This window comes from Daktulosphaira vitifoliae, unplaced genomic scaffold (assembly GCF_025091365.1).
Source record: "Daktulosphaira vitifoliae isolate Bord-2020 unplaced genomic scaffold, ASM2509136v1 Scaffold_1, whole genome shotgun sequence".
NCBI classification, from domain to species: Eukaryota; Metazoa; Arthropoda; class Insecta; order Hemiptera; family Phylloxeridae; genus Daktulosphaira; species Daktulosphaira vitifoliae.
The window spans coordinates 52,004,051-52,023,128 of NW_026099572.1; the positions used below are offsets into that span (position 1 = coordinate 52,004,051).

Here is a 19,078-nt window from a genome sequence, read left to right on the forward strand (position 1 = left end):
AGAAGTTTGTCAGCGACTTTTTCAATAGGCTTGTTATTTGCTCCCACGTCCGTCTTCTACAATACCTGTGTTCGGAGTAAAGGTGAAGGTTTCTGAAGGGTTTTTTGTTCAGCACTTTTCTGTAAGCTTATAAATCATTTTATGCTATATAATAACTAAAAAAAAAAACTTAAACCCGATACACTCAGGACCCGGCAAGTAATAAGAAAATCAATTTTTTTTTACAATAAAGTTCTGTTGACGTCATACTATAGAAAATAATCATTTTTACTAATAAAATGACATATTTTTCTACAATTTTTTTCTCGAATTACAACTTTTATATTTTATGTAGAATTCACCTCAATAAAATTTTACAAGAATTCATTAGTTTTTTCTAGGAAAAATTAACTTTAATAAACTCCAATTTTTTATAACGAGTAAACACGATTTTTATATGAGTGAGTATAGTGCAATGTTTTTTTTTTTATACCTCCGGGTATATATTTTTGGTACGAAGAACACGTAATTCCTGAAGCTTATTAAACGGGTCATGTCGTACCAAAGTGTTACTTTTTTTTTTAATTTTCCTTGAAAAATAATTTAAAATGTTAAAATTGTTTAATGAAGATAACATTGATGCATTAACAAAGCAAAATTTGTATTGAAAATCCGTAAATATATTTAACTTAATCACTGCGTAGAAAAAAAAATAAAAATTTAAAGAATGTGATTAAAAGAGTTGGCCGATAGATTGCAATAAATTTGATTTGGAGGATTTTGTTGTTCCTGTGAGATCGTCGGGCAGTCTCGTATTGATTGATACAATTGGTCAATTTCCTGTGTCGTTCTGCTGGAAGTTAGTCTTTCGCACGTGATTTTCAGGTGTTTCCTGCAGTCGCATCTCTCGTCCTTTTTTCAAACTGCCAAGACAGTCTACTAAGATATTTTTTTTTATTTATCCCTTGAGAAAATGGTCACACACCATTGCCTATGTCTCGATAAAAATATTATGTTCTCTGGAAGTTCCAAGGGCGTTGTAGCGTAACTGTACTCATATCAAACGACTTTTGACAGTTTTCTAATGTTAAAAATAAATAATTCATAAAGAAAAATTGTTTCCGACGAAATTAAGTATAAGGCGGCCAAGTTTTTTCTGACGTCTAGAGGTTAAAAGACGGCGGTCTTATTCAATATTTACCTTGATGTAATGATCATATTACTCCTTTTTAATAATTTGCTTGAATTTTACAACTCTGAGAGTATAAGACAAAACATATAAATGTTTTATTTTTATTAAACAATTTCATTTTGGAACAACCGCTGCTTTACACGCGTTACCGTTTAGCTAACTAGTGTTTTTTAATAGATTCGTCAATCTGTGTATGTCAAATAGTACTTGGCAGGTTAAAAAAAACTCGAAGACAAATTTAAAAAGTCATAACAATTGCCAAACGTGCTGTTTGTTCTTTCCACAATAAACACGGGATATAATAAAACTCAACCGCGACCTTTTTACAATATTTCATCGTTGGCCGTTATTGTTTTATATCAGTGTAAGCGGCCGCAGACTCGATTATAACTATACACATACGCGCACGAATGAAGATAAAAACATTGCTGGTGAAGACACATAATACCTACTAATTTAATTGCTATTTTTATTATTATACTCTGCTTGCATTCATATTGTAATATCTAGTTTGAATTCACATTTTGTGAATTTCATTTTTGTTTTTGTAATATATAAACCCTAATAAATAATTTATTTTTGTTTTCTTTGGAAGTCGACCAAAATATAACAAAACAAACAAAAACGTTGGAAAATTCATTAGCATATGGGTCGTTAGAAAATGACATTAACAAAATCAATATATAACATGGTGTTAACGCTCTCTAATAACAAAGCCCAGATATTTAGTCGAAGGTAAAAGCCGCCTGGAATTATAAGTATTTAAAAGAAAAATGTTTGAACTCGGTTCATTATATTTTCGTCTTATCGAAAATTGTTTGAAGCTAAGTTTCCATGTTTGTTTTTGACTAATACACGCATATTAATTATAAATTAATAATATGTTCAAAACACAAAAGCTATTACTACTTTGCATTAAACGTGTCTTAGTTTAATGATCAAAGATGTCTGTTAACGCGATTGTGGTCTGAAAAGAAATCGATACGATTAGTTTGTATTATTTATTGTAACTGTTGGCTTATTTTTCTTTTATCTACTATAGAATATATTTTTTATTGAATAATTTGTTTTATCTGTAAATAAAAGTACAAAACATACATTAGGTGTACGATTACAATGATTTAAGAGTAAACACGTACGGGACAGTTCTAACATTTTTAAAATTATATTTTGATTAATTTTTAAGAACTGCCTTTAACTAGGTGTTATTGTATCGAGCAAGTAATTTATTAGATAAAAAAATAATACTTATGCCAATTTCGTGTCAGAATTAAAAAACATTATTTTAAACCATTACAAGAACTTCATATTTCACGAATGTCATGCGATAACAAAACATTTTTGTCAACGTATTCAATCACTTGTTTTATTCGTTAAAACAATACATATATATATATATTTATGTAATTTATGAATATTAAGTACTCTATAGAATATATTGGTACGTAATCTCTATTACCTACTTAAATTTAGAGCATTCGTTTTGCTATTCATTTCAAATAAATCTTTATTTACCCATTAAAATTAACTTGCATTATTAATTTACTGAATTCGTTAAATATTCAAACATCAATTTATATAAATAAATCATGTACGCCTTAATGTTTAGAACAATGCTAAGTTAGTTGGTATTACATAAGCGTGTGCTACAATAATTAATTATGCAACGATTAATTACTGCTTGTACTTTTCTCAAATACCGCAGCATAGAATTTGGTAGTCAAGATTAATTTAAGTTTTACAATTTTAATGAGACATAAAATTCACATAGATGTGATGTCCAGGCTGTTTGATAATTTATAAATAAAGACTGGCGTCACTTGTAGTTATAAATACGGTAAACATAAACAGTAATTTTCACATGATCAAATAGAAGAGGTAGTTTAATAAAGATCTTATGTAGTTTATATTTTTGATCTTGATCGTTATTTTAGAATACATAACAAAAAAAACTTTGTTCTATTTCATCTTTTGCATGAAGTTAATATTCTAATAACATCTGAAAACATAATTTACTGAATTTGACAGTGATACTCTTAAACACATTCATACTTAACACTTGCATATATTTTACATTGTTTTTTTATAGATTTCTATACAAATTAATCTTTAGCTACTACTAAGTAATGAACGCGTTATTTATATTTCAATTTATTTAAGTCATTCAATTTATTATATTAAATTATAACACTTGAATAATTTTAAATGAAATCGTGGATTTATTAAATACTTTCTATTATTGGACTGTCTGGAAAATTGTTTTTTTTTATCATTTTTTCATGATAATTTATGGAATAAAACAAAAATTTGATCGAAATATAATTATTAAAGCTTTAAAGCTATTTTATTATGTTTCAAATTTTTTAAAAATAGTTTTTTTTTTAATTTTATTTAATTTTTCACTAATTAATACATGACTTAAAATAATGTCGGTGTTAAATATTCAACAAAATTTAAGTTTTTCATAAAACGTAAACAATATTTAATGGAAAATATTTTTCAAATTCTTATATTTGTTTTAACAAAAAGGGGAAGTATCCAGTAAATTTTCCCATTTTTGAACTAGAGATTTTCTCATAACTTTTGTCATTTTATGAATAGTCCATATATCGTTTACAAACGACAGCTCTGAAAATGTCCCGCAACAGCAGTACGATTCATAAATGTGACATTACTGCTGTGACAGGACAATATCGGAGTGTTGTTCTCTTTTATATGTATATTGTTAATCCATGAGTACCGTATGTTATATACATAACACAAGTGAAGTAGTTTGATTTAGATTACTTTCTTCTAAAAAATAAAAATTTTAAGTGTTAATTAGTGTTTTTATACTATCGAGTTTTAATAAAATGTGTTACTTACCAAGTTATCACTTGTTTTGGTTGAATTTGATCATTAGTGTTTATGTAGTGATTCTTTGGTGAACATTCCAAGTTCGCTATTTGGAACGACTATAGAGTCTGTAAAAAAAATAATGAAATAATTCAAAAAGTTTTAATTTTAATAACAAAAAAGCTTTACTAATAATTTATGTGTAAATTTTTTTTTAGTTTGGGAGTGGATCAAATGGCTACACTAGCTGAGCACGCGGCTGATTTCAGCGGCATGCTTGCTGCTGGTGGCATAGGCTTGCCGCAGCCTATGGCCGCAATGGCCGCTACACCAATGCCATTAGCGCTTCACCCTCATCATCAAACGGTTCGAGTTCCACCGGCAGGATTAGTGAAAATCGCTCAACCACAACCGGCCACCGCCGTCACAGTCAAGGGCAGTTCTCCGTTGCAAAACGGAACCAACGGGTCTCAAGAAAATGCGGCGGTAGTAGCTGCAGCTGTAGCAGCAGTGGCTGCATCTCAACAACAACAAGCCCAGATGAATAACATGAACGGCGGACTCAAACAAAACGGTATGGACTCTTCGTCAGCTCAATCACCAAGCGGTAGATCCACGCCGAACAGTAGCACCGAAGGTACTTCAGCTAAACTGTTTGTCGGTGGACTCAGCTGGCAGACATCGGCCGATAAACTCAAACAATACTTTGGTATGTTTGGTGACGTTACAAACGTACTGATAATGAAAGACCCCATAACTCAGGTAAAATCAACACTTGGCACGTTAGTAAATTTTTCTAATTATATATTGTTTTCATTTTCAGCGGAGTCGCGGTTTTGGATTTATCACATTTTCTGACGCCGAGACTGTTGAAAAAGTCTTGGCTGTGCCCATACACACGTTAGACGGTAAAAAGATTGACCCGAAGCATGCGACCCCCAAGAATCGCCCTAAGGCTGGAAGCAAGACAAAAAAGATCTTTGTAGGAGGTGTTAGTCAGGATACCACTGCCGAAGAAGTCAAAGCGTATTTCAGTCAATTCGGGAAAGTTGAAGAGACGGTGATGCTGATGGACCAGCACACCAAGAGACACAGAGGTTTTGGGTTTGTGACGTTTGAAAATGATGATATAGTTGATACCATATGTGAGATCCACTTCCACACTATTAAGAACAAAAAAGTGGAATGCAAAAAGGCTCAGCCCAAAGAACTAGTGCAGCCTGCAGCAGCCGCTGCAGCTGGTTTGTTATTAGGCAAACGTCCCGTACTAGTCGGCGGTCCTTTGGGAGTTCGTGTTGCCGCTGCACCCGTGTCGCAAGCTACACATCAGTTGGCTGCCGTACAACAAGCCCAGGCGCAAGCTCAGGCTCAGGCTCAAGCTGCAGCGGCCGCAGTGGCTGCTCACAATTACAATAAATTGTTCGCAACGTACCCAGGACTAGCTAGCTACCGTTATTCTCCATATCCAGTGCCGGTCACCGCAGCGGCGGCTCCTCAAGCGGCCGCAGCCGCTGCTCAACCCGTGCAAGCCGCAGCAGCAGCTGCAGCCACGCAAGCGGCCTATCCAGCGTACAGTCTATCTGGCATCGACATGAGTGGCTTCCAAGGTATCGACTGGTCATCCATGTACGGTATGGGTGGCATGTACGTTTAGGCTTGTCCCGTTCATCATCCTAGCGTTGGTGGCCTGGTCAATATTTATAGGCGATCAAACGAAAATCATTCTCTTTGCTCAGACACATTCTATCGTTGAAATTATTTTTTTTAATTCGAAAAAAAAATATCTACTTAAACATCCGAAAAAAAAATCATTTCAATTTTATTATCATATAAAATACTATAATTATTACACTTAATATTGTTTATTTTTTCACAAATCGACAAGGCTGACAGCCACAGATCCCTTGAAGATCATTCGCGCATGTGCCATACCACTGCCTCATTGTCGTGAGTTATATTTTCATTGGATTTTTAAAAAAAACGAACGATTTCTAGTCAGTTGTATTATTATAATTATTTATAATAATATAATTAATTAACGTGTTTTATTATTTTTTAATTACTATTAACTATTAATTTTAAATATTTTCGATTTTCTGAATAGTAGTGTAATTAGTGTCTAATTAACGTGTTATTGTATTAGTTTTGATGTACTGTTAAAAATAATAAACAAATTCCAATACGATCAGTAGATAAGATACATTCCATTAAGGACCAAAATCTCACCAACGTTCTTCATGACAATTAATTTTTTTATTTCTTCTTATAACATCTAGCCGATTGTTTTTTCATAATTCATTCAATATTTCTTCTCCGAATTTCTGTATAAGATATACATAATATTGTAATATCGTCTACTTTTCTTCTTATCCAAAATAACTTTTAATCAAATTCTTGTAATATCTCATTTTCTTTAGTAGTAGCGCGCCACGTAGGGCGGGAGTACTGTTAAAAATAAATACTTAATTGCAAATTTCATTCAACGTGTGTATATCTTTTGATTTTTATTATTTGTTTATAGTCGAATTTCAAACTGTAGACGAAAGAGTCGTTCAATATTTACCTTAGCTGTCCGTCTTAGATCGTTTCATTTTTTATTTTATTTTATTTTCATCAATGCCAATGTTGCAAAAATAATTTTAAATAATTATCTCACACAGTTCCGTAAATAATCGGATGTATAATTCTAGTTAGACACTAAAAAAGTGCTCCAAATAAATTCAAACAAAAAAGTATTTTAAAGTTATTAAAATATAAATCACATTTTACTTTTGCATTATATAGTTCTTAGTTTTTAGAATTTATGTAAAACAAGTAAAAGTTACGAAAAAAGCACTGAATCGACTGGACAATACTAATTAGAAACATTATTATATTATGTATGTAAAGCAATAATACTTAAATGGTTATTGATCTCTTTGTTTACTATTATTATTATTATTATTATTATATATTTTTTTTTAACATTAACTTTCTTAGTCTAGTTATGATAGTTGGTAAGCCCTCTATTTTTGTAATATTTGAGAGTTAATAAAACAACAAAAGCAATTATATGTAATGTATTAACTTACACTTGTAAACACATAATTACTATACAAAAGAGGGTTAGTGATGCTTTTACTTAATCTGACAACTTCATGTTGTACATCGTAGATTTATACTTAAACTTTTTGGTTTTTTTTTTTTTTTTTTAGTATTTAAAAATACAACTACCCGTACTAAGTGTATATTTTTAATGTCAATGTCATATATTAGACTTGGTGTGTATTTTAACAGTATTTTTAGTTTTAGATGTATCTTTTTTGTAGAGTAATATTAACTACTATTTATCATGAAAAATAATAGCTTTAAGAAGTATTTAATTGTACACTTATAAATTTTTTTTTATTATTATTTATTGGTTTATTTAGTTACTGTGTAGATGTTCTCTACTATTTGTGAATGTAGTAATACGTATATACTATAATAAGAAAAGTCAATAATTAACAAAGTAGTGTTAGATACCTACGTCATAAATCCTTCATTTCAATTTATTATTTACAAATATTAATTTTTTTTTTATAATTATTTAGTTCTTTACGCACTTTAGTAGATAAATGTTAAAATTAAAAACGCTGTGTTGTTTAATATTATAAGAGAAAAACAAAAATAAAAGTAGTTATTTGTCTGTAGTATACCAGTCAGTCAGCTTTTAAGTATATACTTTGTCCTAAAATATACAACAATGTCAAATTACCTAATACCTAATAATTTGTAAATTTTCATCATTGTTGCCTCTTTTACACTTCAAATTAACCGTGATATGTATTTCATTCTTATTTAACCATATATGTGGCACATGACTGATTTTTGCATGTTTTTTATGCCATGGATTACATTAAATTGTATTTAGAGACTTATTGATCAGCTTCTGCTGGTGTTTTATGACTGATCTTATTACTGAGTATGTTATTTAGCTCATAGCAGTAATAGAACTATTTAGTCTCTTTATTGAAATAATCATTATCCGGTGTACTATCATTATACGTATACTAAACGGCAATATTACAGTAGAATATTTAAATAGTATTTTACAATAACCATCAGTTTATTTATATTTAATTAACCCTTAACCGTTTTTAATATTGCTATTATTTGAAGTAGTTTTATTATTTATTTATTAGTACTAACCAAATTCACAGTCAGCCTAGCTTAGATGTCATTAACAGATAACACTAAAATAGTTGAAACCTAGTTAATCTATAGTGCATCAATAACATACAATATCTTTATTCAAGTTTAAAATGAATTAAATGAAAACAATCTTTTTTACTCCACTTAAAGACAACGTTTAATTTAGTTTTTATTTATTAAATTGCCTTATTAGACAACATGATATTTGCTAATAAATATTACAAATAAATTGATACAGATTCTAAATATCATAAATAAATTATTATAGATGATTTACTCACTCTGGCAATGACAATGCTGTTAATGGTAACTGTAGTAGTAAACTAATATGGGTAATATTATAAGGCTAAAATTTTGTGAATAATACAACAGTAGTATTACTGCTCAATTCTATGATGGACTTCTTTGTCTGGTGGTGTATATATGGTTTATTTCGTCTGCAATCAATGTTGTCTATACCTGTAGAAAAAATAGTTTATTATTAACAATTTTAATAAAAAAAACGCTTCAGATCTGTTATTTTCGTTAAAAAATTAATTTATTGATGTTGTGATATCATTGGTGGAACTCAGTGAAAATTACATGGGATATTAACCGGATTTACCCTATAGGTAAGTAATGTGGAAAATTTTATTGTTTCTTTATTCTCCATACCCCACCGACCGGCTCTTTATATTCATATTATTTGAATTATTAATTTGTTGTATTAAATATTTGATTGTTCAACAGGTGACCTATTCTTAGAAGTACAACTAAACGAGTGACATGAGCCTCTTAGAGTATGAATTGATCGTGTAGTTAAAAGCAAAATGAATTGGGATTTTAGCACGAAGCTCAATAATTGATCATATACATAATAAAAAAAGTTGTGTAGTTACTGCTCATATTGCATGTAAATGTTAAAGTAGTAGAATTAAGTAGAATTTTTTTAATTAACGCTAAAATGTCCATTGTATTTATTTAATATGTATTTAGTCTAACACGGATCTTAGTTTTTTATTAAATATTGACAGTATTGTTATTTGACGTTTATTGACATGATAAATCAATTATATATGCTCTTCCTCTATTTATAAATCGTGTTTTAGAAAATATATTTGAGTAATAGTTTTATTAAAAAAAAAAAAAATTATTTCTAAAAATGTTTAAATGTTCTATTTGTTATAAATCAATTATTGCTCAAACAAATTAGTGTAATACTTTTTTAGTCGTATTTTATCTTAGAGAAAAAAATCACTACTTTAGTGTAAAAAAATCTTATACGATTAGATCAATTACTACCATTATTTAATCTTAAAAAAAAAACTTATATATTGGACTTGAGTAATATTAATCTATTAGAGATTTTGTACTGTCATTAATAATATGGTAATAATATTATAGTGATAAATAGGAATAATTAGGAGATTTTTTATTTAATTTAGTGAGTTAAATATTTTGTATTTAAATATCGTACACGGGAATAATACGAATTGTAAAATATTGACGTATATATAGATGTATACATAAATTTGTTTTATTAATTTATTATCATTATTATTATTATTATTGTCTTAAATATTGTAAAATTTGTGATATTGTAATCTTGTACTAGTCGTTTTTTTAATCTAGTCTTATTTAAAATCAGTATACAAACATATTATGTATTATATTTTATTAATTATTTTAAAATTTTAGTATTCTAAAATCGAAATATGTAAATTCATATACATGGTTTTATGTATATGTATTATACATATTTTATGACAAATTAAGTAATATAATATTTGTTGTTTTTTAATAAGTCTTCCTTTGTAATTAATCAATATCAAATCCATATGAAAAATTTTAGAGAGAGAGTATACGAGTAGAACCTTAACTATGACTGTTTTATATTTATATTTCTTATTATGATTGTATTTGTAATCAATATGTTATTTTTATATACATACGTGTAATGATATATTATTATTATTACTATTATTTATTGTAAGAAGTTCTGTACATTTTGTAAAACATTTTCTTATGGGTCTAGAGACTTTTTTTATAGCTACACAATTATATAGACCAAGTATTTACAGCAGGTTTCTATAGAGCTTAGGTGTAGTAGAAAAGATAGAATTTGTATATTTTAATACAAATATTATTATAAATTATTACTATTTGTTTTGTTCTATTAGTTTGATGAAAGTTACTTTGAATTTGCTCCATAAACATTTTTAACATAACATTAACATTGTGTTTTCTTTATAATGATGTCCAAATGTGCTATCAATGTCTTATACATATAACTTGTCCTATCTTTGATACTTTTAGATCTTATTAACTGCATACTAATCAAACATAATTGAATCTCACGAAGCATTCAAATGAATTGTACTAAATGTGTGTTAGTCGAATACTTATTTGATGAAAACCCAATTTTCAATTGAAGTTACAGTTAATATGTTTTAACTGTAATTATATTGGTATTAATAATTGTATCAATGAGTAGTTTCTTTTAAATGTAGTCTGGTAAATTTTTTTACAAACTTTAGTAAATGTTTAAAACTATTTTAGTCAAAATTTCTTCAGTGGTACTAACTAATTAGTAATAGTTTTTAGCTTGTATTGAAAAAACTGGTATAGTTTAGTTGTATAAAAACATTAGAACTTCCATAAAGTACTATTTTTCATGATGAATTTTGTTATCAATATTTAAATGATTTATTTTCTTACAGATCCATCGAAAGTCACAAAATCGAAGAATAATTTTTAGCACTAATATATACACAATTATTATTGTATATATAATTTGCTTTAAATAAATAAATTGACTGTTTTTTTATGCCTACAATTAATTATGAAACCAAAATTATAGAATAATTTAAATAAAAAAAATTTTATATTCAGAAAAATCTTGTTCATTGGTGCATCTAGAATCAATTTTTTGGAGATACTAAATAAATTTATTTATTTATTATTTTATAGTAAATTAATTTTTCTCTCATACTAAATATTTTTTTACATATTAATATAAATTAAATTTCAAACGTTTAGGGGACTAATTCTTTGTTTGAGAGAGGTACGTCCTAGTTGCGCCATGACCATAATACACACATTCATATAAACATACCTAACAAAATAATTATTTTTATATCTTTTGAGACAATTTTAGTTTCTCTGTAATTTATATAATATTTTTTTCAAAAAAATCGTCTTTTTATGGTTCTATAACAACCTTAGAATAAGTACTAATTGAATTACAAGCATTTTAATATACAGAATGTTCAGTAAATAAGGAAACAAGTCAATTATTACAATCAATGAGAACAATAGAAACCCATTTCCTTACTTACTGGACACTCTGTATAGAGTGGTTAAGTGGTACGGATGGACTGTGTGTTATAAATATACACTAGTCATAAGACTTATCAGATTTGTTCCATCTGTATATAGAAATATAATTTATTTTCAATATCCATCAACTAATTAACTAAATTGTCTTTGCGTTTGTTTTGCCGAATCAAATAAACTGCTGTGCATATCAAATACATGTAAAGTCTTAGGTTATCTATTTTGTTATATTATTTTAGCGATTTCTTATTGCACTTATCTAAAGATTAAACTAACGTTAATAGTCGTAAATCGTCTGGCATTATATTATTTCACCTTCAATTAAAAACTATTCAACTCCCCACTCTACTTTACAACAACGATTTTTCTAACAAAAATGCTCGAATAGTTTTTATATAAATGATCAAATTACAAAACTTAAAACTAGTCTAACAACATAGTTGACATGGACTTTTAGATGAGTTTTAAAACAACGATAATAATTTGTTACGTACAAGTTTTTATAATCAAAAGTTTTAGAAAATCTCATTTTAATTAATCTGTTACAAGTATAAATTACGTGAAATTAATGAAATTTTTTTTTTAATCATTATGGTATATATTAAATTGATATTAAATTAAGATTATATTGTAATTCGTATACATTTTATAAGCACATGACATATTTCATCGATTATAATTTTAACAGCGTCAATAAAAGTTTGGAGATAAAAAAATTACAGAATATCATAACGCTAAATATTTAAATTTCATTGAAATTTGAACTGCTCCTGTATAAAATTCATACTGTAAGAGTTTGATGGTACTATGTAAAAGTAAATAAATTATAATATACAATTTAATATAAATAATAACATCATTATATAGTCTTTCAATCTACTGAACTTCACCATAAGTGCATTACACCGTAATAAGGCTTATATCCTCATGTAAACTATTACTATTAAAATCTGTTTTTATTAAAAAATATTTCAACGAGGTCGGAATAATGTGCATTAACGACTTCCGACAAAAAGGAAATGTGCGTTACCCTATTAAGGGTCTAATAAATTATAATTCAGACAAAATTACTCATACCTTTTAATCCCTGTTAAAATATCAAATACCTGTTGTGAAATGCTACAGTAGAAAGTTTTCTAATGTTACTAAAAATTTTAAATACTAACTAATAAAAAATATAAAATCATTTCGTACATTACATATATTCTCAATAACTTTTGACAGACAAAGTAGGTTCTTATATACACAATCGTGAAATGTCTATCTTTACTAACATAAATATATTATATAATGTTATCAGTATATTTTCTTCAACAACATTTATTAGTTAAAATCATTTTTAGTTTTATTATTTCTATTTTTAATCACCTAAGATCACTAAATTTCCGATATATTTAACTATTTTTATATGAAATGACTCACGACTTACTAGTATTGGTGTATGTAAATATTCGTCATAATCGTATGACAAATAAAAATAATTTATTTTCAGAAAAACTAAAAAATGTTTATATGTACAAACAGAATTTGTTTTTATACTTAAAGCTATCTATACAAATATGAAATATCTTATGTACGGCCAGACAATACTTAGAGTAAAAAATCAGCAGAACTTTTTTGCAAAAACATTTGCTCTATTCTTTACGATTGGGACAATGGATTTATAATTCGGTTTAAAATGTACAACTATAAATCCATTGTCCCAATAGAAAGTAACAGATCCGACTTTGTTCGTTTTCAGTTCGACAGAAACAAATAATTGTATTAATAGTTGTATTAACTAAAAAAATAGTTAATTCAATAGAAAAATATAAAATCTATGTTTTTATAACCAAAACTATAAATAAAATAGTAAATACAAATCAATACTATCTCAGTAGTTTTGAGTTTTATTCATTAATTACGACATTAAATTATTTAATTAATTGAATTAAAATAAAATTCTGTAGTCCTTGAAAATTTAAATGACAAATATCTTATTTCTTAATCTAAATTCACATAAAAAAACATAAAAAAATTCTATTTAAAAACAATAATTTAAAATAAAGTTGCTTAAAAACTAATTTATATAAATCACAATTTAAAAATAAAATACAAGCACTCACGTTAAATGTTTTTAGAGTACGTATATAAGTACTTTTGAGGAAAAGTATTCAAGTTCAAATACTTATTTAAAAATAAAAATTTTTTTAAAGTAAATATCATGACATAAATTAAGCCTATATATAAAGGTATGGGTTCTTCTTAAATTAAAAATTCTTATGCAAATTTTATATAAAACATATAATATGTGAACAAACATTTTTTTATCAGGCCCTTTAATTTGTAAAATATTTATAACTAAATTTTTTCAAAAACTATTATGGATTTTTATACGTACAGTTTTCTCAGTTTAGATCTCAACAGCTAATTCGATGTTTATCTTAATAAATACAAATTTATAAGAGTAATAATGTTACTTTTTTAAAATAAAATTTAACAACTATTATAAATAAAAAAGTATAATAACAAGATATTTATTTATTTGTCAAATAAAAAAACTAGAAACATAACTTCTAAAAGTTATCATTATTCATTTTACCTCAACGTTTAGTAAAATAGCATTTCTAACACTAAAAACTCTCTACATGAGCACTACTTGGTAAAGATATTATTGATATTGACAATTTCAAACAATACACTATACAATTATTGACAATGGCAATATTTTTTATTTTTGTAATGACTAGATATTTTTTGCTCTTGTTAATAATCGAAAAGAACAAAAAATAAATACAAGCAAAATCAAAAATTATTTAAAATACTAAAAAAGTATTCAAATACTGGAATACTTAAACAGTCATGTTTTTTCTTGTGTATACAGAGAAACAGTATTAAAACATCAATGGTACACTACCATTTTATTTACAATGAAAATCTATTTGCAATCATTTTATTAATACAATTCAACTATGATCTCCAAATAAATGAACACAATATTTTTTTCATTATATATATTTTAATTTGTATTATATTGTCATTGATAGTACCCAGACTTTTAAACATTTTGAATGTGTAACGTTATATACATAGAAATGGACTTTTGTCCCGATGCGCGACGATAAAATTTTAATAAAAATCGATTATTTTATTTAAATCAAAATTATTTACTTGATTTTAATTCATTAACTGCATAACATTAAAAATAAAAACTAGTAATACGTTTCGATATTTTTAGGGTTATCTGAAGCTTTAGATAGCCGTGATTGTCAATTCCCAAAGGGATTTATCATTCCTTTTTCATTACCAAATAAATAATTCATTTTAGGATCGAAATGATTAGTAAGCTAAAACTTTTCCATAGAGAATAATAAAACAAGTCAGTAGCGAGCGATTAATCGCGTCTACGAGTTAAAAGGTTTTACTTTTAGAGAGAACAAAAATAATTTACTTGAAAAAAAACTGAACGAAGCAAAATTATTGATCTAAATGCTCCGATTTTTCATTGATATGATACAAAAAAATGCTTTTATGTATGGTTTGAATAATTTTTTATTTTTTTTAAAGATTACATCGAGATTAAAAAGTTCAACGCATTTCGTCCAAAACGGCTAATTATGATTTTTTATCTGAACATTAATCGTAAGATACGATCATAGTCATTAAGTTACTGGATAAACTATGTAAAAATAAACAAATTCGTTCTTGGTAATTTTGTTCAGAACCTGAATTTGTCGAACTAGACATTAACATTTAGTTCTCTGAAGTTTTTTTTTTTGAGAGAGAGAAATTGACTTAATAATTTTGTTTTAGGAACTGAACATATTTTTTAAGTATGTTCTCTTTAAATTTTCTCAAAAGCAAAAACCAAAAATTTTCTCTATTCAAATTAATTGTGAATAGAAAAAAAAATCGAATTTATGTATCTATTAATCTAATACGACAGTTTTACTAAGAACTCGCTGTTTGGGCAACATCATATCAAGTTGATTTGATGTTTAATATGATTGATACTATCAATCATCCAAGTTCAGTACGTCAAATTGTAAATATTATACCTGTATTGAATTACGGTATTTTTATAAATTAGAATTTACGTTTTTTATAGAAACTCGGTTTTCTATATTTCTGAATATATTGCTAAACATTTCAATTATACTTTATGACGCGAATATATCGGATCGGAATTCCCATTAAATAATTGAGTTTGCTAAAACATGTTTATATTGTTCTGATGTATTTTTTTAAACTCTTTGACTATTGTTATTTGACTATAACGACTCGTGATCTATTTAAACTAAAGTTCAGTCATACAGGTTTTTATCCTTAATTACGCTAGTTTTTGCAAGTGATGCGTTAAAATGTTTACAAGTGTCAAGTCGGGGCGGTTGGACACAATTTGTATATTTGTTTTGTTTGCATGTTGTCTCTGAAATCGTCTGGACGAATAATGATACGATTTTCAAGAGATATTCTGAATCAGCTGACCCTTGTAACTGTCGGCCTACTACGTGCGGTGGCATTGACCCGAACAACGCAGTAGACTATGCGTTGTGCGTGCGTGCCATGGCAAGAGGAGTCTAAAGTGAGGGTGAGCAGGGTGGACGGCGCGCAAGCGTCTCTGTCGGTCGTCACGACAACGAACAATCGCCGGCGGTCCCTTTGCTGCAAATGTATCTGCCAATGAACTATGGAGTTAGCAAACTCACGCACTCGACCAGATGTTGATGATAGAGATCACCCTTGTCGCAAACTTTCAGCCCTTACGCTTTACTTTTCTCTAAGTACACTGGTAAAGGGAAGAAAGCAGCTAATGTATACTACTACAATCTCACATCGCTCGTCTGCTACCATCTCATTCAATACAAGTTTTTTAATCATTTTCAATTCACGGGTTCGATAACCCGCCGTCTGTCTCTTCCGCTTTCCCATCCTGATACTCCCATCACTTCCATTGACATAAGTGTTCACGTATATTTTTCAGTGAGTAAAAATCAGAGAGCATAATTACAGCCCAAATCCAAAGAATTTCATTTTTATACTATTTAGTATTTTTTTTATAACGCTTCATTATAAACACTTTTAATTGTTATAGCTGCTGTCTTATAACCCATTTTTTTAAAGCAATCTCCCTTGATCATTCAAAGGAAATTACCGATTTGAAAATTTCATCGATGCCAGCATGTAAAAAAATTAAAAATTCAAACATGTTCGAGAAATCAAGTCTCTGTTATCCAGTTTACTTACGTTAGATATTTACAGGATTTTACTCATTGAGAATTCAATAATTATATTACGTAAATTCCTATAGATTTAAATTTATTTATACATTTAGCAAAGCGCTCTAGCCAATTAACTGAAGGAAGTAATCATCACTTCAAAATATTATGCCCTAGGATATAAAATATTCTTTAAAAGTTTAGAGTCTAGATAAATTATGTAAACACTAGTTTGGTTCTTATAACACGTGAATAAATCTCATTAATGGATCTAAAATAAAGATAAATCAGAAATCCTAGTTATGTATAAGCTGAAAATAAGAAGATGGAATTCTCAAAAATCTAGTTTTACGCATACATGGCTGGCTAATAGTAAATGCGTCCTTAATAAAAAAATATGACATTCTTATAATAACGAAAACAATAAAGTAAATAATTTAAATTTTGTTAACTTTGTCGACAAAATATTTTTATTTAATATTATACCTTTAATTGAAAAAGTTTGTAAAAAATTTAACTAGATTGGATTAAAGAAAGAAAAGTCAACTTTTTAATTAACATTATAATAACCCTGGCTTAAAAACACGAACAAATTAAGTGCAACTTAATTAGATGTCCGTTCAACTAATATCGGAAAAATTATTGTTGTTGAGGGACAAAACAACGTTCAATGGCCAATGTCCGTAACTGATAAAATCAGATGTCTAGTCTACGCCCATTGCTGTTGTTTAATGGAGAGTATAAAGCTGAAAAGGGTGTGTCGGCTAGCGGTGACAAAACTAAAAAAAGAATTGACAAAATACAAGACTTTTTCATTAAGGTAATTTGCTACGGGATAAACCATTACTCGGCATTTGATTATTTAGAAAAACAGGTGGCCGGGAGACTATACAATGATGTTTTAACCTTAAATCAGTCTGAATAGTCCTCATATAAGTTTTACTTTGAATCAATATACATAGTCTCATATAAATTTACCTTAAATATCCTTGAACGTTTGATACTTGAAAAAGTCCTTTAGTTGTGCTTGAATAAATGTCCACTTAAATTCAAAACAACAGGTCTAAAAACATAAACGTACAATTTTAATTTAATTGTAGACAGGTATAGGCAGGTTTAAGAACGCAAGAGTGATTGACTTTCACAATGCGATTAAGGTAAAAAAAAAAATACTGAGAACAAAAAGAGTTTCAAAAAATCCTCTTAAGCGCGAATAAAAGTTCAATTGTAGTTTATAATATTCAAGATTTAAGTGAACTTCAAGCTTACTAAAACATCTCGAAGAAAAAAAAATTATTTTAATCGCTCTATGAAAAACAAGTAAAAAACAAGTCATCTAACTCTTTATGATTTCCAAACAATTAACTTGTTTGTGTTGAAATCCCAACGAGACAATGTAGTTTTATTTTTACGAAAAATATTTCTTGGATTTGAAGTATTGAAGGAGTTTTGGTGACGAACAAAACGTTTATAATAATTTGACAGAATCTTTAGCCATAAGGTAAAATTATTTTGTATTGTGTATACTTACACTTGAAATCCTGTCAGTTACAATCGACCGCGCTGTGTCGGCGTTCAAAATCGATTCCAAGTGGAGGAGTAAGTGCTCATTTCTTCGCTATTGAAACTATACTAAAACGTTTGCAAAGGCACACGACGGCTATCGGCGTTCGGCGGTGGTGGCGGCTGTGACTAAGAGAAGCGTAGGGTTGCAGCGGCAGGCGTTTGCACCGCTTGCCGCTAGTGCAGGTGGAATCAATAACGTACGTCCCGCTCGTGCGAGGAGGGTGCTTCAACTTTCCCCTCCATTCACATCCCGTCGCTAACTATTCACGTCCGCACTCTGGACTTGAATCGAAACGGGGAGGATAACGCGCGGCGGCCACACCCTTCGGTGGTGGAGTGACGTATATGTATGCATAAACCGCGTAAAAGTTACATTGTGACCGCCCTTCCTCCTTATCTACATTTCCCCTTCAAGTCATGTTCCAATGAAAATATTATGACTACCCTATTCCGTTCGCTTCCATTATTCATAATTAATTTTTCCAGCAACCTAGAAGCTCTTTGCACGAAAAAGAGAATGATAGTGAATGAAGGGTAGAGAAAAGGGGGTGTTTTAAAATGAGAGTGAGATTGTTGTGTTGCTCAACGACAATGTTTGGAATCCCTGCGGAGCTGTCAACTGCAAAACACGGTATTATTATTATATTAGTGAGTATAATGAATTAGATATAAATTTATCTGGTTCACCCTTTATTAATTTTTTACTTCAATTTAATTCCTAACTAAAAATGTATAACAAAGAATAAATAATTGTTAATTAATGCAACATATTTTGTTATACTCTTAGATTGTTTGATATTAAAACTATAATTATACCTAT

The 19,078-nt window shown here is 28.3% G+C and overlaps 1 protein-coding gene and 1 long non-coding RNA gene across 5 annotated transcripts in view; one reads left to right on the plus strand and one right to left on the minus strand.

Moving 5' to 3' along the window:
• LOC126895981 (RNA-binding protein Musashi homolog 2) overlaps positions 1-10,392 on the plus strand; it is a 44,524-nt gene extending 34,132 nt beyond the window's left edge. For 2 of the 3 annotated variants that reach the window (XM_050668344.1, XM_050668343.1), the window contains 2 exons: positions 4,225-4,768; positions 4,830-7,210. In XM_050668344.1, the coding sequence (XP_050524301.1) occupies positions 4,225-4,768; positions 4,830-5,660 (1,375 nt within the window). In that variant the 3' untranslated portion in view covers positions 5,661-7,210. Of the gene's footprint in view, positions 1-4,224; positions 4,769-4,829; positions 8,791-8,908 lie in introns of those variants that run through there. The other variant, XR_007701750.1, reaches the window with a different exon arrangement.
• On the minus strand, positions 3,489-18,549 carry LOC126895983 (uncharacterized). Of its 2 annotated transcripts, XR_007701751.1 has the most exons (4): positions 18,224-18,512; positions 17,671-17,755; positions 4,037-8,638; positions 3,489-3,964 (listed from the first exon to the last, which is right to left on the minus strand). It is a non-coding gene; the product is annotated as an uncharacterized LOC126895983 (long non-coding RNA). The 2 variants fall into 2 exon arrangements; XR_007701752.1 differs by lacking the exon at positions 3,489-3,964 and having other exon boundaries at positions 7,174-8,638; positions 18,224-18,549.
• Positions 18,550-19,078: the final 529 nt, after the last annotated feature.